General features: G+C 36.7%; 1 protein-coding gene across 1 annotated transcript in view; it reads right to left on the minus strand.

Moving 5' to 3' along the window:
• STK4 (serine/threonine kinase 4) overlaps nucleotides 1-25,753 on the minus strand; it is a 116,549-nt gene that overhangs the window by 38,803 nt on the left and 51,993 nt on the right. The window contains exon 10 of the mRNA XM_003253617.4: nucleotides 16,926-17,083. Coding sequence (XP_003253665.1) covers nucleotides 16,926-17,083 — 158 coding nt within the window. The remainder of the gene's footprint in view (nucleotides 1-16,925; nucleotides 17,084-25,753) is intronic.

Below are 25,753 nucleotides of genomic sequence, written 5' to 3' on the forward strand. Positions count from 1 at the left end.
TATGCATGCACGCATGTGTCTTGTGTATATCTCCCAAACATAAAAAAAGGAGGAAACAGAGGAGATAGGAAGAGAAACTAAATCTGAACAACTTTGTTTTGTAGACTTGCCCCTTGGAACCATATAGCTTATATAATTATAAAGCAAAACAATAAAAAGCAACACCGCAAACAAAAAGCAAAATGAAACAAAAAAACCTATCAGCCAATTGAGTTTGTGGCATAACCACACAGAAATTATTCCCAGTAGCTTTAACACATAATAATTTGATTGTACATCTATATGGGATGTCCCTAAGGACAACAAGCTGCAACACAAATCTTTAACTGTTTTCAGTATTGTTGTCAGAAGTACTGGTATTATTATTCTGAGGCTGACATTTATTGTGAATTGAAAAACAAATGAGTAATTATATTAGAATTGCTGGGAAGATATTTGGCATGGGGGAAAGGATTACAGATGTGGGATGAAAGTGGTTAAGGAAGAAACTAGTAGTATTCAATCTATACTGGAAATAGCATAAGAATGCATAAGTTTGTAATAAACACATTTCCTGGATTCATCCATTGAAAAGGCTTAGAAAAAAATGACCTAACTGCAGTGAGCACAACTTGCACCCAGACTGTGGTCTCTAATTACCATTTCCCATTTTAAAAACCTGAGTTCCTTTAAAAAAAAAAAAAGTCTGTTTCCAGGTTTGGAGCAAGATGAGCCTGGAACATCTCACATCTCATCATACTAGAAAGCAAGGATGCTCTCACAAACTACTAGGGAGTATATAAAGCATACCTCAATAAAACATTTAAAAGTAACTACTGGGGTTATATCAAGATGGAACCATTTGAACATAAGAAATAGTTGAAAGGATTGAAACAGATCAAATAAATTTAAATCCACGAATTTATGATACAAAAAAATCACTGGTTATATCTTTGGAGAATGCTAGGGAACCAATACACTATTTTGAAAATGATAATAAAAATTAAAAAATCAAGTGCATACTGTCTTTTCTATATACATTGTACCTGAGATTATCTAAATAATGAAATGCTTCTTTACTTCAATTGGTAAATGGAGAAGAAATGATCAAATGTCACCACTTTGTAACCTCTAATGAAATGGCATCCAGACAATGACCTTCACTGGTTTCTAACAACAGAAAAAGAGAGATGACCATATATCCAGATAGTATGAACCTTCTGATGGAAGTACACATACCACCTATGAAATACCCTTGCCAAAAAAAAAAAAAAAAATTGAACCTGATTCTGATCAAGCTTCTAGATCAGCAATTCTCAAAGTCTGGCCTGTAGACACCTGGAAGATCCCTGACACCCCCTTAGGGGACTCTGTAAGACCAAACTATTTTCATATTAATCTTAAGACGCTATTTGACTTTTCTACTGTGTTGACATCTGCACTGATTACACAAAAGCAGTGGGGGGTAAAACTGTTAGCCTCAGTATAAATCAAAAAGTGGCACCAAATAGTGTCAGCAGTTATTGCATTCTTCACAGTCACTGGCTACAGTTTTTTAAAAACCCTTAAGAATGTCCTTGATGAAGTAGTAAAAAAGTTCATGTCTTTTTAATAGTATCTATGATGAAATGGGAAGTCCGCATATAGCACTTCTGTTGTAACTGAAATACAATGGTCATTTTGAAGCAAAGCATTTGTGCAATTGAGCTGCAAGCTCAACCAGCTGCTTTTTCCACAGAGCACCATTTTTACATGAAAAAATGACAAATTGTGAGTATTCAGACTTGGGTGTCTGGCAGACATTTTTTCAGAAATGAAAAAAGTGAGTCTGTCACTCAAAGGAAAACAACTAAGAGTGTTGTAGTTGATAAAATTCAAACCTTCAAATGAAAATTAGTATTCTGGAAAACTTGAATCTACCACTGTGAGCTTGACAACTTCCCTACACTTAGTTAGATACTCTTCTGATGAGACTGGTCATAACTTCAAGGAATGTGTGGTTTTTTTAATATTGTTTAATGAAATGTGCCAACATTTAGAAGATCCATGTAACTGAATGAAGCAACATTTTCCAAATGCCCAATGCGTGATGTTACAAAATCACGTGTGAGTAAAAGTTCCACTCAAAATTTTAAAACACTAATGAATTTTAATATACACAGTAAGAAAATTTCATGAATTTAGTTTCATACTCTACATTGCAACTAACCTATAAGAAACCACTACTTGTTGAGTTTTGGTATAGGGTCAAAGAAGACTATCCACAGTTATCTTAAACAGCTATTACAATAGTTCTGTCTTTTTCAACTACACCTCTTTTTGCTAGGCTAGACTTTCTTCCTATACTTCAAACAAAACAATATATTACAACAGACTGAATGCAAAACAGATACGATCATCTATCTGTCTAAGCCAAAAAATTTGAAAAATGTAAACAATGCTATTTTTCTTACTCATTTGTTTTTGTTTTGGGAAAACAGTCATTTTTCATTGAAAAAAATTACATTAATGTATATATTAGCTTATTTTTTTAAGTAAATAAATTCTTTAAAAATTTTGCAGTTTTAATTTCTAATTCAGTAAATATTAGTAGATATGACCCCTATAAACAAAAGCCCTCTGGGGTCCTCAATAATGTTTATAAGTATGAAGCAGTCCTGAGGACCACTGTTCTAGATAAAACTACCAATGTATAAGAAACTCAAGGAACATACTAAATAAGAGCACTTAGATGCAATCAGCAATATCCCGAATGAGGGAAACTATATGGGATAACAACTGGGTTTCTCCAACAGTATCTCAAAGTACATGAGCAGGGGTAGCAGAAAGGGAGGGCTTTAAATTAAAAGTGGCTTAAGAGACATATCAACCAATCTCCTATAAATCTCATTTGGATCCTAATTCAAACAAGCTAAAAAATATATATAAATCCAGGAAACTAAACAGTAACAAGGCATTTCTTGGCATTAAAGAAATTTATTACTCCTAATTTGTAAAAGTATGATAAAGGTATTATATTTTTTAAAAGGTCATTAATCTTTTATAAGTACATATGAAATATTTAGAAATGAGATATGCCTGGGATTTGCTTCAAAACAATCAAGCAGTGTGGGTGGTGAATAGTGGAGGTGAAGGATTAAATAAAACAAGAATAGTTGACTTGATGATTGTTGTAACTGAGTAATGGGACATTAAATTTTACCTTACCATTAAAGGCTGGTAAATTTAAGAATATGAACTAATTTTTAGACTCATTTTGAAATAAATGAACAATAATTTCAAAGAATGTTTTGGGAGAGTTATTTTTGTCTCTATGAAATGGCAGATAAAGTTTCAAATTGTAGATAACTGAGTTCCCAGAAAACATCAAGATGCATTCTTGAGAGTATTGACTTAAGCACAGGCAAATAAAGCATCTCTTCTACCATATCAGTCATGATTTCAAATTATAAATAAGGTAGTAATAATTCTTACCTCCCAGCAAGTGTCTGATTTCTAACATGTGCAGCCAAAAGCAAAAAGTACAACCTAATAATAAATGAGTAACTGACTATGTTCTGACAATTCAGTGAAGCTTTTTTTTTTTTTTTTTTGAGACGGAGTCTCGCTCTGTCGCCCAGGCTGGAGTGCAGTGGCGCAATCTTGGCTCACTGCAAGCTCCGCCTCCCGGGTTCACGCCATTCTTGTGCCTCAGCCTCTCCGAGTAGCTGGGACTACAGGCGCCCGCCACCACGCCCGGCTAATTTTTTTGTATTTTTAGTAGAGACGGGGTTTCACCGTGGTCTCGATCTCCTGTCCTCGTGATCTGCCCGCCTCGGCCTCCCAAAGTGCTGGGATTATAAGCGTGAGCCATCGCGCCCGGCCGAAGCTTCTTTGTAAAAACCCAAAGAAATCTCAACTTACAATCAGATTTGGAGCCCTGATCTAGGAGAGAATGGTTAAGATAAAGTTTCGTGGAATCATAGGTTGTTATCGGCCTCCTGGGAAAAACTCAGGGCTGGAATTTTTCCTTCTCTACCACAAAAAGCCATCTGAATGGCTTACAACTATCCAAGGAATCCAAGCAATCAATTTTGTTCAGGTTCTGTTACTTTTATCAAATTAATTTTGAATTAACAGTTTGGTGGTTTTATATCCTGATGGACCCATTATCACACAACTTCAGATGGATATTAGCTCTCTGTGTTGCATTAGGACTCTATTTTTAATTTCTCTGATATACCAAGGAAAAATCTAAAAGAGTACTAAATATTTCCAGCAAAAAAGGGTACATTGGGCATTAATTTACTTCACCTGAAGTTCTCTCCTTTGTTCCCTTCCTCCCCTTTCACACACATCCACACTGGTAATGCTCCAACTCAATTACTCAGTACTTCCTGGACCCATGCCACACTCCTTAGTATCTCCACAGACACACTTCATCTTTCAAAACACACTTCCAATGACACTTATTGGTGCCTTCCCTGGGGTTCTTGCTCTCTCTTTTGGGCTCTTACAGCCCCTTCTTTATGTACTTTATGGATAGAACTTACCAGAATAGCCTAGAAAAATGCCACACAGTACAGACAGTTAAAAGGATGGGCTCTGGAGTCAAACTGCTTTGGTTAAAATCCTCACTGTGCCACTAACTGTCTGTATAACTGTAGTCAACCACCCCCTTTTAGTCTCAGGGTTTTCTTTTAATTGACAAATACAAATTGTACATATTTATTTTATACAACATGATGTTTTGAAATACAGTAGTCCCTCCCTTATCCACAGGGGATGCATTCTGAAAACCCCAGTGGATGCCTGAAACTGTGGATGGCACCGAACCCTATACATTCAGCTTTTTCCCATGCGTAAATAACCTATAATGAAGTTTAATTTATAAAGTTGTTACAGTTAAGAATTTATCAATAACTAATAATAACACAGAACAATTACAACAACAATTCGCAGATGGAAGATTCACATTTGTTCACAATTTCATGGATGGATGATTCGTTCTTAACCATAAATCTTAGCAACCTCAGCATATGGTTTTTTTCCCCCCTTATTTTTGGTCAAGAACTTTCACCTTTTCTCTTAAAAGATGCACTTTACATCTCCTCTTTGGCAAACTGGAAGTGCCAGCATCGCTACTCTTGCACTCTGGGGACATTATTAAGCAAAATAAGGGTTCCCTGAACACTAGCACTCTTATACCTCAACAGGTGATCTGATAACCAAATTGGCTCCTAAGTGACTAGGAGTGGGTACCGTGTACTGCACAGATATGCTGGACAAAGGGAGGATTCATGTCCCAGGCGAGATGATGCACAATGGCACAAGATTTCATCATGTTACTCAGAATGGCATGCTACTTAAAACTTAGAAACTGTTTATTTCTAGAATTTCCATTTAATATTTTCAGACTGCAGTGGGTAACTGAAATCTCATAAAGTGAACCTCATAAGGATATACTGTATGTACATACATTGTGAAATGGCTCAATCAAGCTAATTTACATGTGTGCTACCTCACATACTTACAATTTCTTTGTGGTAAGAACACTTAAAATCTACTCTCTCAGTGATTTTCAAAATACAATACAGTGTTTATTAACTAGTTACCATGTTGTACAATAGATCTCTTGAACTTATTCTTGCCATTAAGCCTCAGTTTTTTTACCCCTAAAATGGCAACAACAACATTCCTACCTCATGGGATGGTTCTGAGAACGAGGTAACATATGTAATGCCTGGGACATAGTAAATTTTCAATAAATGTAAGCTATCATTAGTATAATGTATCAAAATCATTTGATTATTTTCTGCTACATCATAAACTCTCTAAGCGTAGTGACTATATTTGAGTTTAATTCAACTAGTAGTTGAATAAAATAATGAATGAATTCAGAGACTATGTCTGAGTTTAATTTGAAATGGTGTGCCAAGCCCGGCAATTGCTAGGTATTAGGAATACGAAGACGGGTAAGATAAAGTGAAGGCTGTAAAAGATCTCACAGTCTTATGTATTCACACATAGTACACACAGAGAACCTCAATAAATATAGATTGAATTAATATGTGAGGGCCAGTTACTATCAACTCTTTTTATAGAAGAAGTCATAAGAAATCTGAAAGCAACTTCATTTGAATAAATAGGAAATTTACTCTAAAACCTAAGGATACTGAAAGCTAATAATCAACAATACTTGCAAAGCTGATAACTGACTGAAAAGTGTTGTGGTTCTCTTAATCTGTATATATATAACTTGGCTTTATTTAAACTAAAGCCAGGAAAAATCTCAATAGAAAGTTTAAAAATGTATCTTGTTCTATTTATTCCTTTTAAGTTAAGCAAGTAATATATTAATATAGTAATAAATTCTCTTTCTGTGTAGACAGCTAAAACTAAAGTTCTCTCCACAGGTAATGACTTTCAAGTTATTTTTAGATCCTGTCTTTTTTATCTATGCAGCTGTATGTGTACATATACATAGAAATGGTAGCATGATTTGTGTTTTAATTTACACAAATTTTACAGTTTGCATTATTTTGTATTTTATCATTATATAATACACTCATATATAATGCAAACTATGCATCCAACAAAGGTGTATATATTTTTAAAAATTTATCCATATTATATACACCTATACATACATAGGTATGTTTCTCAATCCTACTCTGTAACATTGATCTTTTGTTGTTGTTGTTTTAAGACATGGGGTCTCACTCCATCACTCAGGGTAGTATACAGTGGTGCAATCCTAGCTCACTGCAGCCTCGAACTCCTGGGCTCAAGAGATCCTCCTACCTCAACTTCTCAAGTAGCTGAGATTATAGGCATGTACCACCAAGCCCAGCTTTTTTTTTTTTTTGTAGAGATGGGGATCTCACTATGATACTTAAGCTGATTGCAAATTCCTGGGTTCAAGTGATCCTCCCACCTTAGCCTCCCAAAGTACTGGGATTACAGGGTGAACCACCACACCCTGGCCTATGTTCTATTCTTATGCCAATATCATAATGCTTTCATTATTGTGGTTTTGTGGTATGTTTTGATCTCTGGAAGAATAAGATCAACCTTCTTCTTCTTGTCCAAAAGTATCTTGCATATTTTTATGTATTTACACTTCCACATGGGAAGTAAATATGGCATAATGTTTAAACATCTATTTATCTAAGTTTTCAAATTTAATAACATAAAATTATAAATCATAATCTCTGATCACACTGCCATATTCTGTTTCTAGTAACTGCCTCTCGCCTTTCACCTACTGCAGTTTATTAGTACACTCTTCCTTTTTAACTTGGTCAAATCTACCAAATATTAGGTCCTTTCAAATATCCTGCTGTTGGTTTTTACCAATCAATTTTTTGTTTTGTTTTCTATTTCATTAAATTCTGCTTTTATCTTTATCCTATTTTTAACTTATTTATAATTTTTCTTGTATTCTAAGAAGAAAATTCATTTAAGGCTATAAATCTTCTTCTAAGTGCCACTGTTTACTGCCTCCCACAGGTTCTGAATTACAGGGATTTGAATTTTGTATAATTGTTATTATTCATTTCTAAGTTGTTTATAATTTATATTTTTACTTTATCTTTAAAGTAAGATTTAGGAATATATTTTTATATCTCCAGGTGGGATAAAGTGGCTTTGACTACTTTCTTAATGTTAATTTCTAATTTTATTGCATTATAGTCAGGTAGTGTGGCCTGAATAATTTCTCTGTTGAGATTTCTTGTTTAACCCTTTCAAACATTGGCTGGACATGGTGGCTCACGCCTGTAATCCCAGCACTTTGAAAGGCAGAGGCGGGTAGATCACCTGAGGTCAGGAGATCAAGACCAGCCTGGCCAACATGGTGAAACCCCATCTCTACTAAAAATACAAAAATTAGCCAGGCGTGGTAGCAGGTGCCTGTAATCTCAGCTATTCGGGAGGCTGAGGCAGGAGAATCACTTGAACCCAGGAAGCAGAGGTTGCAGTGAGCCGAGATCATGCCAGTGCACTACTCCAGCCTGGGCAACAGAGCAAGACTCTGTCTCAAAACAAAAAAACAAGAAAACATAGTTACTCAAAGTTGACAAACACAAGCAATGGGGAAAGGACTCTTTATTCAATAAATGATCCTGAGATAACTGGCTAGCCATATGCAAAAGATGGAAACTGGACTCCCGCCTCCTTAAACCGTATACAAAAATCAACTCAAGATGAATTAAAGACTTAAATGTAAAACCTAAAACTATAAAAACCCTAGAAAATAACCTAGAAAACACCATTCTGGATATAGGACCTGGCAAAGATTTCATGATGAAGACAACAAAAGCAATTGTAACAGAAATTAAAATTGGCAAATAGGTTCTAATTAAACTAAAGAGCTTCTGAACAGCAAAATAAACTTTAAACAGAGTAAACAGACAACCTACAAAATGGGAGAAAATTTCTGCAAACTATGCATCCAAGAAATATCTAATATTCAGAATCTATAAGGAACTTAAACAAATTAACAAGTAAAAAGCAAATGACCTCATTTAAAACGGAGCAAAGGACATGAACAGACACTTCTCAAAAGAAGACATACACATGGTCAATAAGCATGTGAAAAAAATACTCAACATCACTAACCATTAGAAAAATGCAAATCAAAAACACAATGAGATACTATCTAATACTAGTCAGAATGGCTATCACTAGAAAATAAAAAAATAACAGATGCTGGCGAGGTTGTAGAGAAAAGGGATTACTTATACACTGCTGGTGGGAATGTAAATTAGTTCAATCATGGTGGAAAGCAGTGTATCGATTTCTCAAAGAACTTAGAAGAGAATTATCATTCAACTTAGCAATCCCATTATTGAGTATATACCCAAAGGCACAGAAATTGTTCTACCATAAAGACACATGCATGTGTTGTGTTTGCTGCAGCACTATTCACAATAGCAGAAACATGAAATTAACCTAAATGCCCATCAATGACAGACTGGATAAAGAAAATGTGGTACATGTTCACATGGTATACTATACAGCCACAGAAACGAGCAAGATCATGTCCTTTGCAGCAACATGGATGAGCAGGAGGCCATCGTCCTAAGCAAACTAACATAAGGACAGAAAACCAAATACAGCATGTTCTCACTTGTAAGTAGGAGCTCAACACTGAGTACACATGGACACAAAGAAGAGAACAGAAATCAGGGCTTCCTTGAGGGCAGAGGGTGGAAGGGGGGTGAGGATCGAAAAACTACCTATGGGATACTATGCTTATTACCTGGGTAATGAAATAATCTGTACGCCGAACCCCCATGACACACAATTCACCTGTGTAACAAACCTGCACATGTACCCCTGAACCTGAAATAAAGGTTAAAAAAAAGAATAAAACATAGCTGTTTTATGAATATTCCATGTTTTTAAAGTTTTATATATATTAGAATTTTTATCTATTTTCGGTTTTATCAATGTTGTTAATTGTGTTAGCTTTTTGTCTAACTGAAATGTCAATTTTGGAGAGAAGAATATTTAAGTCTTCTTAATTAACTTCTTGAAGCTATAATTGCAGTATTCTCATTGCTCCTTGTATTTCTATCAGTTTGGGATAAATATATTATGTTTCATATAGGTGCATGACTTACATCTTCTAGATAAAGTATACCTTTTAACAGTATAAAAATATCCTTCCCAGGTAACATTCTTTTGTCTTAAATTCTATTTCATCTGATTTGTTTTTTGTTTGTTTGTTTTTTGTTTTTGAGATGAAGTCTCGCTGCATCATCCAGGCTGGAGTGCAGTGGCACGATCTCGGCTTACTGCAACCTCCACCTCCTGGGTTCAAGCAATTCTCCAGCCTCAGCCTCCTGAGTAGCTGGGACTACAGGTGCATGTTCCACTACGTCCAACTAATTTTTTGTACTTTTAGTAGAGACGGGGTTTCACCATGTTGGCCAGGCTGGTCTCAAACTCCTGATCTCACGTGGTCCGCCTGCCCTGGCCTCCCAAAGTGCTGAGATTACAGGTGTGAGCCACCATGCTTGGCCTCATTTGATATCAATATTGTTTCACCTACTTTCTTTTACTGAGTATTTGCCTAGTGTATCTTTTTCCATTCCTCTGTTTTAAATTTTTCGGTTGTATTTTCTTTTCGTTACATCTCTTGTAAACAGCGTTTAGCCGGAATTTGACTGTTATTTTTATCCAGACTCTTTCTCTTTTAATAGGAGATTTTAGTGCACTCACATTTACTGTGATTACTGATGCATTTACATTTAAACTGCTATCCCACGTGTCACTCAGCTCCAGCCTCAATGAACTCCTTTCCTTCCTTACACAGAATCTATGTCCTGTCTCACAGTCTCTGTACTTGCTTCCCCTACCTTCCTGTGACTTGCTTCCCCTCTTCACTGATGTCTCAGCTGAATGTCCTGTCTCTCCACAAGGCCTTTTCTCACAATATCTCTATACTGTGCTTTAAAAAAAAGAAAAAAATTCACTATTATTACCTGAACTGATATCTACTAGGGTACTGGCTTACTGTCTGTTTCCTTCACTGTAAACTCCATGAGAACATGGGCCTGGTCTGTTTTGTTCACCACTGTTGGCACTTGGGCCATTTTTTTAAATTTTTGTAATAGAGATGGGGTCTCACTATGTGCCAGGCTGGTCTTGAACTCCTGAGCTCAAGCAAACCTTCCACCTCGGCCTCCCAAAGTGCTGGGATTACAGGTATGAGCCACTGCACCCAGCCCAGATCATCTTAAGCTAAAATATTAGTGTGTTTTTGGAAGATCCATGAGCCAAATTGGATTTAAGTTTACAGCTTTTTGTGGCTTTATGAATGGCAAAACGGGAAGGTCTGAATTCTCATAAAATATTACATTCTTTTCCAAAAATGTGATCTGCTAATAGACTATGAAATACCAATTTTAGAGACTATTACATTTTCAAGCACCTTTTATATTTTAATCACTATCTATCTTAAACATTATTAGAAATCTTCGGGGGGGTTTCTCAACCTAACAGATAGGCAATTCACTTATAGAAATAGGACAAATATTCAGTTTCAGATGCAAATATGAAGTTTTTGTCAGTATAAAATTCTGCTACTCAGAGAATGGTGTGAACCCAGGAGGCAGAGCTTGCAGTGAGCGGATATCGCGCCACTGCACTCCAGCCTGGGTGACAGAGCGAGACTCCATCTCAAAAAAAAAAAAAAAAATTCTGCTACTCCTGATTAAATTACTTCCTATTTGCCATTTTGGGCAAAAAGGTCATTGGAAAACAGCAATTCCCTTCATAGGAGGAAACAGAATTATCTTTTTTCATAATTAAATACTGTCTGCCTAGAAATCAGAAAGTCTGTAAGAGATTATGAGGGAGGCTGGGCGTGGTGGCTCACACCTGTAATCATCCCAGCACTTCGGGAGGCCAAGATGAGTGAGTGGATCACAAGGTCAGGTGTTCAAGATCAGCCTGGCCAAGATGGTGAAACCCTGTCTCTACTAAAAATACAAAAAATTAGCTGGGTGTGGTGGCAGGCACCTGTAATCCCAGCTACTCAGGAGGCTGAGGCAGAGAAGTGCTTGAACCCGGGAGGTGGAGGTTGCAGTGAGCTGAAATCATCTCACCACTGCACTCCAGCCTGGGTGACAGAGCGAGACTCCATCTCAAAAAAAAAAAAAAAAAAGCAATTGTGAGGGAAACATGTTAGCAAGTCTGACACATATCCTTCGTTAAGCTTTCAGGAGATTATTCAGAACTTTCTTCAAAGGACTAGCTCTTTATTTGCCAGATGTCACTGACAAACATACATTTTCCATATTTTATGTGCTTCTTTGGTACCTCCAGTAAGAGTATAGGAGACTCAAAAGGAGAATAACAAGGAAATTTAAAAATCACACAATGTTAATAAAATAGAAATACATCCTTATCTCTGAATTTCTATAGTACCTAATAGAAAAGAAAACAAGAAATGTGTATAAAGATACACTACTCTAAAAACCTTTTAGAACAACTTTAGTGGGTTAGAGTTACCAGGAGGACAGGTTAAAACACCAATGGGTGCTGTCCCCAGGTATTCCTATTCAGTCCGCCTGGGGTAAGGCCTGAAAAACTGCCTTTCTAACAGTCTCTAGGTGATGCTAACACTGCTGGTCTGGGACCACTTTGAGAATCACTGTTCTAGACTATTATTTCAAATGCTTGCTTTGGGATCAAGGTAAAAGCTATGTAACAAGAATATCAACAATGAAGACAGTTTTCATTTGATCTTTGTTGGGAAAGCAGCTCATGTATCTCTCATCTCAATTTTCTTTTATCGCTTAGTTTGAAATTTTTTTGTAAGAGACTTTTATAAGTAAATTATCTTGACATTCTGAAGGTACAAATAGATTAGAATGTTATATATCAGAATAGGCTGGCTCAAGCATATATAAATCCAAACAATTTAATGCAAGAGTCCCAATATCAAATGCCCCCAAATGTCAGACAGGTCAGACAGTTAATACGAATGAGTGAAGTAGGTCAAATAGTGTGAAGAATTAGAGAGGTCATACCTAAAGAGGGCAGCTGCCACTCAGCTCCAGACAACCGTTAACCAATAATGTAGGTCTACTGTGCCAGATCTTTCACATTTTCGAAATAAGCTGGAGACCCAACATTTTGTGTAAAATCTCTTAAGTTTTTAACATAAGCAACTAATTTTAAAAATTTAAACACTGTATAGAACACACAAAAAGGTCTGTGAGCTGGATGCTGCCAGTTTATGACCTCAGATTTATCATGCAATGTGCTAACCTGGTCACTGTGCGCCATGGGCCCACTCCCTCTAGAAGTCATCTACTTCCAAAATAAAAAGTACTCTCTCTAAAGACCTACTAAAGCTCCTCTGTATAAGTAGCTTGCCCACCAAAACAAATTTCCTGCCAATGATCTTAGTATGAGAAAACTGTGGCAAAGAGAAATAAATTCTTTACACGTTGAAACTACTGATCCAAGAATAATGATTAGAATTGAAGTTGGGCAAAAGGCCTGAATAGACATTTCTCAAAAGAAGACATACAAATGGGCAACAGGTATTTGAAAAAATGCTCAACATCACTAATCATTAGGAAAATGCAAATCGAAACCACAATGAAAGGGCCGGTGCCGTGGCTCATATCTGTAATCCCAGCATTCTGGGAGGCCCGGGTAGGAGGCTAGGAGTTCCAGATGAGCTGGGGCAACATTTCCAGACCTCATCTTTACGAAAAATTTAAAAATCAGCCAGGCGTGGTGGTCCATACCTCTAGTCCTAGGTACTCAGAAGGCTGAGGTGGGAGGATTACTACAGGCCAGGAGTTTGAAGCTGTAGTGAGCTATGATCGGACCACTGCACTCCAGCCTGGGAGAATAAGCAAGACCCTGTCTCTCAAAAAAAAAAGAGAGAGAGATATCATCTCACCCTAGTTAGAATGGCTATTATCAATAAGACAGGAAATAACAAATGCTGGTGAAGATGTGGAGAAAGGGAAATGTTCATGCGCCTTTGGTGGGAATGTAAAGTAATAAAACAATTACAAAAAACAGTATAGAGGTTCCTCAAAAAACTAAAATAGGTCTACTATATGATCCAGCAATCCCACTGCTGGGCATATATCCAAAAGAAAGGAAATCAATATATCAACAAGATATCTAAACTCTCCTATTTGTTGCAACACTATTCACAATAGCCAAGATATGGAATCAACCTAAGTGTCCATCAATGGATAAATGGGTAAAGAAGATGTGGTATACACACAATGGAATATTACCCAGCCAGAAAAGAGAAAGAAATGTCGCTTCTTTTATTGCAACATGGATATTACTGGAGGTCATTATGTTAGCTACAATAAGACAGAGACAGAAAGACAAATATTACATGTTCTCACTCACGTGGGAGCTAAAAAAGTGGATCCTATGGACACAGAGTGCAGAATGATGGTTAGCAGTGGCTGGGAAAGAGGTGAAAGAGGGATGAAGAGAAGTTGGTTAAGGGGTACATAAATACAGTCAGAGAGAAGGAATAAGTTCTAGTATTCAATAGTACAGTAGGAAAATTATAGTTAATAATTTTTTGCATACTTCAAAACAGCTGAAGAGAAGATTTATAATGTTCCCAACACAAAGAAAAATGTTTGAGGTAATAGATATCCTAATTACTCTGATTTGATCACTACACATTATGAACAGGTACTAAAATATTACATGTGCCCTAAAAATATCATAAACAATATTTTTAAAAATTAAAAAGGATTAAAGTGACTGGGTTTTCAAAATCGCTTTTTTTTTTTTTTTTTGAGATGGAGTTTCACTCTTGTTGCCCAGGCTGGAGTGCAATGGCACAATCTCGGCTCACCACAACCTCCACCTCCTGGGTTCAAGCGATTCTCCTGCCTCAGCCTCCCGAGTAGCTGGCATTACAGGCATGCACCACCACATCCAACTGATTTCTTATTTTTTATTTTTATTTTTATTTTTATTTATTTATTTATTTTTTTTTTTTATTTTTTTATTTTTTTTGAGACGGAGTCTTGCTCTGTGCCCCAGGCTGGAGTGCAGTGGCGCGATCTCGGCTCACTGCAAGCTCCGCCTCCCAGGTTCACGCCATTCTCCTGCCTCAGCCTCCCGAGTAGCTGGGACTACAGGCGCCCGCCAACACACCCGGCTAATTTTTTGTATTTTTAGTAGAGACAGGGTTTCACTGTGTTAGCCAGGATGGTCTCAATCTCCTGACCTCGTGATCCGCCCGCCTCGGCCTCCCAAAGTGCTGGGATTACAGGCTTGAGCCACCGCGCCCGGCCCGATTTCTTTTGTACAGTTAGTAGAGACGGGGTTTCTCCATGTTGGTCAGGCTAGCCTCGAACTCCCAACCTAAGGTGATCCACCCGCCTTGGCCTCCCGAAGTGCTGGGATTACAGGCGTGAGCCACCGCACCCAGCCAAAACCGCTAACTTCTGTAACATTTAAAAACAAGGAAACTAGGCTTAGAAGTACTACAGATTTGAGGATTCTCAAGCATTCTATCACAATAATGATGTGATTTGGTACCCCGCAGTTAAACATCTTTGCCTGAAGACTGGCTAAACTGAGAAATCAGTCCTTATACACATGCTGAAGACAACTATACAGGCAACGTGGAATAGATGCACAATAATTCAAATTTCATAAGTCTACTCTGATTAGCAGTGGCAGCCTGGTGCACTGTGTTAAGAAGGATTCTGAAGCTGAACCCCGATTCATTGGAAAAGATGGGTGCCAAAGGCCTAGAAGAGAACAGCAGCAGATGTGCCCCATAATTTGCCACCTTTGAATAGTAAATAAAAACACTGCACCTGTGTTCAGAAACGCTATAGTTCTCCTATAATGTATTAATATAGCAACTAGAATACCTTTTAAATATAAATAGGATCAAGTCACCCCTCCCAATGGTCTTTCATTCCACTCAAGAGAAAAGCTAAAGTCCTTTTTATTACACAAAAAGCCCTACATTATCTCATTCTCCATTATATCTCTGATATCATTTCCTGCTGCACATCCTATTGATGCCATTCCAAAACATACTGTTTCTTCATTGTTCCATAAACACACCAGCCAAGTCCCTGCCTCAGGATCTTTGCATCTGCTATTCCCGCTGCCTAAAAATCTCTCCTCTGGATATTCACATAGTTCACATCCTCATCTTCTTACCAATGAGAACTTCCTTGACTACTCTATTTTTAAAAAACTACACACACACACACACACACACACACACACACTCTTTCTCTTTCCTAAACTCCCTTTTGCTTTATATTTTTTACAATACTTGCTACTATTTGACACACTAAATACTTTTCCTTCACCTAGAATGAAACCTCTATGAGGGATGGGTTTTTGGCTGTTCTGTTAATGACTATATCCCTAGAATAGTGTCAAACACATGACATTAAAAAACAAAAACAAAAAAAACACTGGATAAGTAAATGAACAAACAGGTAATAAAACAAATGAACCTGGGTTCTATCATGGGTTCAGTGACTAATCAGTTAATTTACCTCAGATGAGTTATTCTGGTCCTCAAAGGATCTCTACCATTAGTTGTATAAACTATGACACTCCTGCCATTTTATAAAAGAGAAATTAAGTTATGGAAGAATGGCATCATTTCCTCTAGGCCAGTCAGGAGTACAGTGGAAAGCCAGAACTAGACAGGCCTACCAGAGTTCAAGCCCAATGCCCAATCTAAGCTCTTTCATGAACAACAGAATTATGACAGATGAGGATAAAACTTCAGAATTTAACAATGTAAAAATAAAAAGTTCCTGAAGAGAAAAATCTTTTCTAGTAATAGTCAAGAAGAAAATGCAGACTCCTTAGCTTACTTTTTCCCAAAATTTTTATTGCTCTACTCCTTAAATTCCTATGAACATTAATAAGTGTCTATGGTTGAGGGAAAATGTTCCACAGTAGAGAAAGGAAAACACACCCTGTTTTTCATATGAAACTGGAATAATTATACATTCATCCTCTGAAAAAATTGAGAATAATCCTTTCAGGAGGGTTAAAATTAGGAGAATAGTTAGCAAAACAACAAGGACACCACAAAATAGTGTCAACTGCCCTCTAATCTAATTCTTAAATATAAAATCAAAACCCCAAATAAACTATTAAACACAGTTGCAATTTCATTTGATGATTGAATACTTCTCTCACCATGAACAATTTCAAATTGGACAAAAATAAAAAGTGAATATTTTTTGAAAGTGAAAAAGATGCCACTAATTAGGGACCAGAGAACTGTTCAAACACCAATCAAAATATTGTCCTTCAGCTCAGGAGACACTGTCAGGGATGGTTTAGGAGACTCAAAATGCCCAAGAAAATGCTTGGGCACTTTCAGTGAAATGACATAATTCAATGTGTGATATTTCAAATAACTTCTCCCAAAGACATAACCATTTACTTCCAACACTACTTACAAACTCATAGTCTCCATCCTGTGGTATTTTCCAATCTGAAGAATTTTTCAGTGGACCAGGTACACTCCTGCCAAAGCTGTTGATCTGGTTTTCCTTTTCTTTTTGTTCAAAATATTCAAGAAAAGATGGTTTTGCAGGCTGCATGGTCTCATCCCTTCCTGAAAACCAAGAAAAATGAAAAATGAAAAGAAACACTCTAAAATTTTAGATAAGTTTAATAAACAGACCTATCTCCAGATGGGCTACAATCTCTGGATCAGTGGATATTTCTGTTAGATAAAGGACTCCTTCAAGAATCTAGTGAAACTACAGAAAAATGCACAAATGCTTGCCCAAAAAATTCTCATGGAATTTCAGAGGAGTTAAGATTTCCCCTAAAATACATTCAGAAATTTCCCTGGGGTCCCTTTTTCTAGATGGAAAGATTTGGGTGATGCAATCATTCTGATAATCTGCAAATAATACATTTGGAGTCTCCTATAGCAAATAGCTCCTATAATATTTAGGATGAAACAGAAGCAAGCAAAATATTTATTTAGCATCTATCATATACAATATTCTCTAGAGGCACTTAAGTAGGAAGAAGGGATGATACAGTAGGGTGACTTTCTTTGATAATCTCATAATCTAACTGAAATAATGAGAAAAATATACATGAAAAAGAAAACAAATCACAATTCATTCACTATGAAATATCATGTAACTTTAAAAATACTATCTACATATGGCTTACAATAAACTTAAGGGAAAAAACAGGATACAGTATTATATATACAGTATGCTTTTGACTCCATAAAATCATACATGTAGGTGAAAAAAAAAAACTAGGGGAAAATACCCAAAATGTTAACAGGGTTTATCTCTGGTATTGGGACTACTGGTGATTTTATTTACTTCTTATGAACATTTTTTAAAGAAGTTAGTATTGAACAGGTATTAAATAAATAGAATTGATTATAAGAATTATATGTGCCCAGTTCTTGGAGGCTGTGTGGTCAGGGAAGACTGGTAAAAGGGGACTTAGACGGGGCCTCAAACCATCCTGGAGAAAAGCATCAGCAGTTACACAGCAGCAGTAACCGTTAAGAGAGCAGAATACAGCAGCTATTAGTTACTAGTAACAAGAGCAGAAAGAATAATTTTACCTGGCATGATTTAAAAATCAAGCTAGCTGAATGTACCTGTTTCAAAGGTTGAAGTATCTTTGTGCCTGTGATTAGTATTCTAATATAGGGAAACACAGGAAGTATTTTTCATTGCTTTCCACGAACATAGGGGTTTATACGGCCCTTTCCCACAGTAAACAGGAAAAACAACCAGAAGGTTCAGCACCTTAAGAAGTAGACTAGAAGGTATGTAGAAGACAAAGAACAGCAAGTGTTTCTCTCCAGGCACCCTTGGTCTATGCAATCTTACTTATTTCGTGACAATTCCTAGTCCAATTTCAGGCCAGCCGCCCTACCTCTCAGAACATCTGTCATTTTTCTCACTATCACCATTGCTAAGATCAACAGCAGCCAATCCCAATATCTGCCCATATCCACACACTGCCAATGGTTTCCTACTACACTGTTTTCTCCTCACTAATTAAGAATTAAATATATTATTTGATAGGACCAATCAGCAAGCATATGGTGTTTTGTTTTGTGTGCTCTAGGTATGATGTGAGGTACTTTTCATGCTTGTTTTCATTTTTAAATTAAATTTAAGGTACTACTTCATAAGATAGTTCTGCAAGAAGAATAACAAAATGAAACTTGTAAAAATGGTGGTGCACTGGATTTGCCAATGAGTCTTTTGCTCAGTCCCCTCCTCTCAGACCACCAAAGGAGAAGACTGGCTCAGAGACAACTCTGCAGCAATCTTACACATAATCCTACACATTTAAAAAAAAAAAAAAAGCATTCAGGGAACCTCCTAGAGTCAACCAACTTCCAAAGTGCTGTAAATTGCTGGCATATACAATACACAGTATACTTTCATACAAAATATCTCAACCCGCTGAACAGAATAGAAAGTCCAGAAACAAAATACAAAGTCCAAACGGCTATCTGAACAATGGGACAGCTATTTGAGAAAAGATTAAATTGAATCTATATCTCATACCTTAAGCCTGGAAAACTCCAAATAGATAAGAAATCTAATTGTAAAAAATGGAAACCTTTAATACTAAAACAAAATGTGTGAATGCATTTAAAACCTGAGTGCGGAAAAGGCTTTCTAACTATGATACAAATCCAGATATAATTTAAAAAATGGGTAAAAACCTTTTATGTGAAGAAAACACCACAAACTTTAAAAAATTAATAATCACACACACAAACCTCAGAAGCCAAGACAAAAGACAAATGACAAATAATATAAAAATGTTTTAAAGAGTTTTCTTTTTATTTAAAGAAAATTTTAGCCAGGTGTGTTGGTTCATGCCTGTAATCCCAACACTTTGGGAGTCGAGGCAGGCGGATCACCTGAGGTCAGGAATTCGAGACCAGCCTGACCAACATGGTGAAACCCCATCTCTACTAAAAATACAAAAATTAGCTGGGCATGGTGGCCAGTGCCTGTAATCCCAGCTACTTGGGAGGCTGAGGCGGGAGAATCACTTGAACCCAGGAGGCAGAGGTTGCAGTGAGCCAAGATCACACCATTGCACTCCAGCCTGGGCAACAGAGTGAGATTCCACCTCAAAAAAAAAAAAAAAAAAAAAAAGAAAAAAAAATTTTAAGATTTCTATATTAGGGAGATAAGCTCCCAAGAACTTCTTAAATCAAGAAAAGGACAACAGAAGAATAGAAGAAAACTAGACTAAAGACTTGCAAAAATAATATACACATAAAGATATCCAACGGGTCCTTAAACATGAAAAAATTGCTGAGGTTCACTCATAATACGAGAAATTCAAATTAAAACTACTTAGAGGGACCATTTCTTACATTTCAGACTGGCAAAGCTTCAAAAGCTTGAAAACACACTATCTGTTGGTAAGGCTGTGGGGGCACAGGCATTCACACATTGCTGACCTGGAATGCAAAATGGCATAATCCCTGTGAAGGGGATCTGACACTATCTAAATATCAAAATGTGAAATTGGGAAAGGCATAGCAACTTGTTGTGTTGTATTTGAACTGAGGTATTATGACCTCATGATTTAAAAAAAAAAAAAAAAAAAGACATTTCTGAGCTTTCTTCATCAAAAGGTGTTGGAGCAATGACACTCCAGTACAGATAAGCACATGTAAGTGGCTCAGATATTGGTTTCCAAATACCATTTCCTGCAAAAAGGAACTAGAATTAGAAAAACAGTCGACTCCAAGTCTAAGGCAGGGAAATTACAAAATGGACCTGAATCTGGAATATCTTTTGTGCCAAAAAAAAAAAGCAAGTACTCAAAAACTGATGGGGACATATCAAAAGGATATAGGAGCCACCTTGAAGGTCCTTCACTGATAAATTTTTGGACACTCTGAGCATCAAAAAGAATGTATTCAATAAGAGATCAGAGCAATAATCTAAAAGTGAAGGAGCTTTAGGAGACAAGGGAAAACTCTTCTTTAGAGAAATTACTATTTACGCTGGGCACAGTGGCTCACACCTGTAATCTCAGCACTTTGGGAGGCCAAAAGAGGAGGATCCCTCAAGCTAAGGAATTCGAGACCAGCCTGGGCAACATGGTGAGACCTTCACTCTACTAAAAATAAAAAAAATTAGCCAGGCATGGTGGTACATGCCTGTAGTCCCAGTCACTTGGGAGGCTGGGAGGACTGCTTGAGCCTGGGAGGTCAAGGCTGCAGTGAGCCATGATCATGCAACTGCACTCCAGCCTGGGAGACAGAGTGAGACACGGTCTCAAGAAATAAAAAGGAAAAAATCACTCTTTGACCACTTTATTGTGGTAACAAAAAAGAGCATCTCCTTTGTAGGAAATACAAACAAAAGAGGATATCTTCTTTCTTAGGAAATACACACTTAAAATTTGAGAGTAAGCTGCATATGTCACACACCAATCTCTCTCTTCTCATTATTTCTGTCATTCATGTATGTTTATCCATCCACCCATTCATCTTTATATATGCACAGATAAATGACTAAATTGAGTTCATCAATAAAAATGGTGATTTCTGGACAGAAATAACAGGTAATTTAAAACTTTTTCTCCAATGGCATTTACAAAAACCATAAGGGCATCATTCTTTTTTAAAATGTATTATATCTAATAATAAAACAATATATTTCTATGGTTCTTCATTAATTACTTTCAGTTACAATACAGGTGGACTTAAGAAATTGAATCTTTAAACCAAGGATGATGAAACACTAAAGATAACATTTCTGTGGTCTAATTCTAAACCATGTCATAAAAATCAAAGAAATGTCTGTTAAGCGAGAATATAATCATTTGTCTAATTTCTGTCACTGTTCAGGTGAAAAAGTGAGAACATCTGCTTTCCTCATATGTGAGTTCTTCTTTCTCACCAACCCACTTAAAAATTTCTAATTTTTGGAGTTAAAACACCAACTGTTCTTTGTCTCTTTCAACAATGAAAATCCACAAATAAGAAAGTCTATCTAAAATGTATTTGCTTTTACCTTCTGATATCAATACCAGGGACCTGATTATACCTGACATTTATTAGAATTCAAAGTTCCAAAAACTAAAGTGAAATAAAAAGAGAAGTTTTTTAATCTAATCACATATTCAGATACAAGCTGCAAGTAAAATGCACATATGTATTAGAAATTTAATAGCGAAATGATTAGTTAAAATGTTACATTTATCCGATTGCCAGAAAGCTAAAGTTGATTTTGGAGACAGAAGAATGGAAAAATCCCTCTCCACAAATTTTATGTCACGTATATTTTAACACAATAAAAAAAAAAATGGAAAGTAAATCCCTATCCTGCAGTTCAAAGATTTAGATTCCGGTTCTGACTATATGATCTTGGTAAAACCACAGGTTCCCAATCTGCAAAAAGAAGACACAGGGCCAGATTATATCTAATGTTCCACGCAGCTTTGAAAAATTCCATGATTTTATGACTTGGCAGTAGCATATGAAAACATATTTATGCTCAGTTATTAATAACTATTCAAAAGAAGAAGTTCTTATCTCTAGTAGGATTATGATACTGGATGCCTCTAATCTAAAACATGCTACAACTAGATCTGTACAGGCATAAAGCAAAGACCAAAGTGAAAAATAGTTAAGACTCAAGAAATATTTTAGTGACAAGAATATCTCTGATTCTTTGGATTTTTTGTTGTTGGTGGTTTAACAGATGGAAGAGGTGACTCAAACTGTAATAAAGATATCATCTAGAGATTCAGATGATAATAACATTTTATGGAACTAAAGTGAAAAATTGAATGAACTCACTGATAGGGGAAGCCACCTTAACTGGCAAGAAACAGCAGACACTCAAAAATAGTTAGCTGATCCTTGTATTTAGTGATTCCAGAAATTAAATGCCTCCACCATAATGGTTCTTTCCTTATGTGTGAGAGTGCTTTACTGACATGTTAAGTTTATATGAAGAAGACAGCATTCCTATTGCGAATAACACTGTCACTAAATTGCAGCACCTGTTCTAAGTCTGATTTTATAGACTGATAATAATTCTCAGTAAACGGATTTGCATTCCTATCACAGTTAGTATATGATAAATTGTTTTTAAAAATGGCCACAACAATTTCCTCTTGGTATCTTCATCCTTACCTTATGCCCTCTCACAATGACTCTGGGCCTGGCTATGTAACCTGCTTTGGTCATTGAGACAATAGCAAATGTATAGCAAGAAGAGACTTAAAAATTCTTGTGTAGGCTGGGCATGGTGGCTTATGCTTGTAATCCCACCACTTTGGAGGCCAAGGTGGGAGGACTACTTGAGCCCAGGAGTTCGAGACTAGCCTGGGCAACATAGCAAGACTTGGTCTCTACAAATAATAATTTTTTAAAAAAATTAGCTGGGTGCGTGGGGCCTGTCATGGGGTGGGGGGAGGGGGGAGGGATATCATTAGGAGATATACCTAATATAAATGACGAGTTAATGGGTACAGCATACCAACATGGCACATGTATACATATGTAACAAACCTGCACATTGTGCACATGTACCCTAGAACTTAAAGTATAAAAAAAAAAAAATTAGCTGGGTGTGGTGGCATGCACCTGTGGTCTCAAATATTTGGGAGGCTGAGACAGGAGGATCACCTGAGCCCAGGAGGTCAAGGCTGCAGTAAGCTATGATCGCACAACTGCACTCCAGCCTGGGTAACAGAGCAAGACCCTGTCTCAAAAAAAAAAAAAAGTCTTGTATATTTTACTATCATATAAATAAAACTGATTGAGCCTGCTAGATGGTGAAATACTATGTGGAGAGGCCCAAGTCAACAAATGTCTCAACAAATAAATCAGCCATCCCCAGCTGTTATTGCACCAGCTGACCACTGAGCACGGCTAACCAGCTCAGACCAGAATTGCCTGCCTACCTGAGTCCAACCTAATTGCCAACCTACAGAATCATGAATCAAGTTAAATAAAATGGCTATTTTAAACCACTAAATTTCAGGGTGGTTTATAATGCAGCAAAAGCTAACTGATACAGTTTCAGCATCTCTCTCTCTTTCACATAAACATACACATACACACACACACACACACACACACACACACACATATAAACATACACCCCTAAATCTGGAAAAAGAGTTCTATTCTTTGGAAACTTAGGTTCAAATTCAACTAATATTCACTAAATACCTTCTAAATTTCAGGCTTTCTACTAGGTGCTTTCACATAATGGTCTCATCCAAACTGCACATCCAAACTGCATGACCACCATATAAAGTAGAGGGGGAAAAGCCTTACACTCAATAGGTATCTACTAAGTGCCAGAAAATGTACTATATCACTTAATCCTCAAAGATTCTTTTGAGATATGTGTTATTATGCCCGTTTCACAAGTGAGAAATTTGCAGATTTCTAAGCTAGTAACCAACAAGGATGGGATTTGAATGCCAAATGTCAGGTTTTAAGTTTAGTGAGCTACATCTCATATTGTACAGTCTCTAAAATCAAAATAAAGATTCTTGACATGTTAGAACTGCCATTAAACTAAGTGCAGAAAGAGTAGGGAAATGTAATTTTCCCAGTAACCTTATCTTTGAACCTTTCTTTCAGCACCCGTTAGCTAGATAGATGATCAAGTGTGCTGGACAGCAGCTTGTCAGTTTGAAAAGCATAAGAGAATCATTCCAAGCTGATTAAAGGCCATGCTGTACCCCAGGGCTTCAGCTAGCTAGTGGGTTTTTTGTTTTAACTTGAGCTAGCGTATTTTTTCAGATGTATCCCAAGAAATAAAGATGTTCAGCTGAATGATAATACAAGAAACCTAAAGCCGTAGAAAGAATGGACTGAAGAGAGAAATCAAGCCTTGAAAATACCACATCTTGCTCTGATTCTTTTATCTGATGCCGGCAATGCATGAATTCCTATACTAAGACTGGCCTATTTTTCTTTGTAAGCAGCATTTGTCAAGCTAAATGAGCAATCTGTCTAAGCCTACAGACAAAGCAGTGAATTCATAAGCAACTGTATCTTCCATTTATTTTTCTTTGAAAAATGCTATGTAAAAGCAGATGGAACCAACAACCCAAATGTCTATCAGCTGATGAACAGATAAACAAAATGCAGTGTATCCATACAGTGGAATATTATTCGGCAACAAAAAGAAATAGTGATACATGCTATAACATGGATAAACCTCAAAAACATTATGCAAAATGAAAGACACCATTCTCAAAAGGCCACATGTTATATGATTCCATTTACATAAAATGTCCAAAATAGGCAAATCTATAGAGACACAAAGTAGATTAATGGTTGCCTGTGGGTGAGAGGCGAATGAGAAGTGACTGCTAACAGGATTAGAGTTTTTTGAGGGCATGATAAAAATGTCTTGAATTCAATAGTGCTTAAACTTGCAACACCTTGTTAATATCCTAAAAAAAACACTGAATTCTATGCTTTAAAATCGCAAATTTTATGACATATAAATTATATCTCAATTTAAAAATAGTGGCCAGGCATGGTGGCTCATGCCTGTAATCCCAGCATTTCAGGTGGCCAAGGCAGGAGGATGGCTTGAGGCCACAAGTTCGAGACTAGCCTGAGCAACATAGTGAGACCCTGTCTCTACAAAAAAATTTTTTTTTAAATTAGCCGGGCATAGTGGTGCACACCTGTAGTCCCAACTACTCAGGAGGCTAAGGAAGAAGGATCACTTGAGCCCAGTTCAAGACTGCAGATGCCACTGCACTTCAGCCTGGGCAACAGACCAAGATCCTGTCTCCAAATTAAAAAAAAAAAAAAGTAGAACTTTAAAAATTAGATAGAATTTTAAAAATTAGATTGTGGTGATGGTTGCACAACTCTGTGAATAAACTAAAAACCATTAAACTGTACACTTTAAATGAATAAATTGTATGGTGTGTAAATTATATGTCAGTAACTCAATTTTTTTTAAGCAGCAAGACACCTTTCCTTTACTATTTGCTCTTATTTCTGGATTCATATGAACTACAACATAATGCCTGGGTAGTCATAACTGCGAAGGACCTTGACCAAAGACTGAAGCCCACTGTTCCACTGGAATGACCATCTACTAGACCTTAAACTTCATGACCTTCAATTTCAAACCTCCATTTTCCAGACTGTCACTAAGTAAACCACAATGGTCGACCTACTATTTCCTTAATTCCTAAAATGACTCTTTTCTACTTAAATTGTAATTAATTCTGTGCAAACCAGAGAACTGGGCAGAGCCTGCCT

Source organism: Nomascus leucogenys, chromosome 13 (assembly GCF_006542625.1).
Source record: "Nomascus leucogenys isolate Asia chromosome 13, Asia_NLE_v1, whole genome shotgun sequence".
In the NCBI taxonomy this organism is placed as follows: domain Eukaryota; kingdom Metazoa; phylum Chordata; class Mammalia; order Primates; family Hylobatidae; genus Nomascus; species Nomascus leucogenys.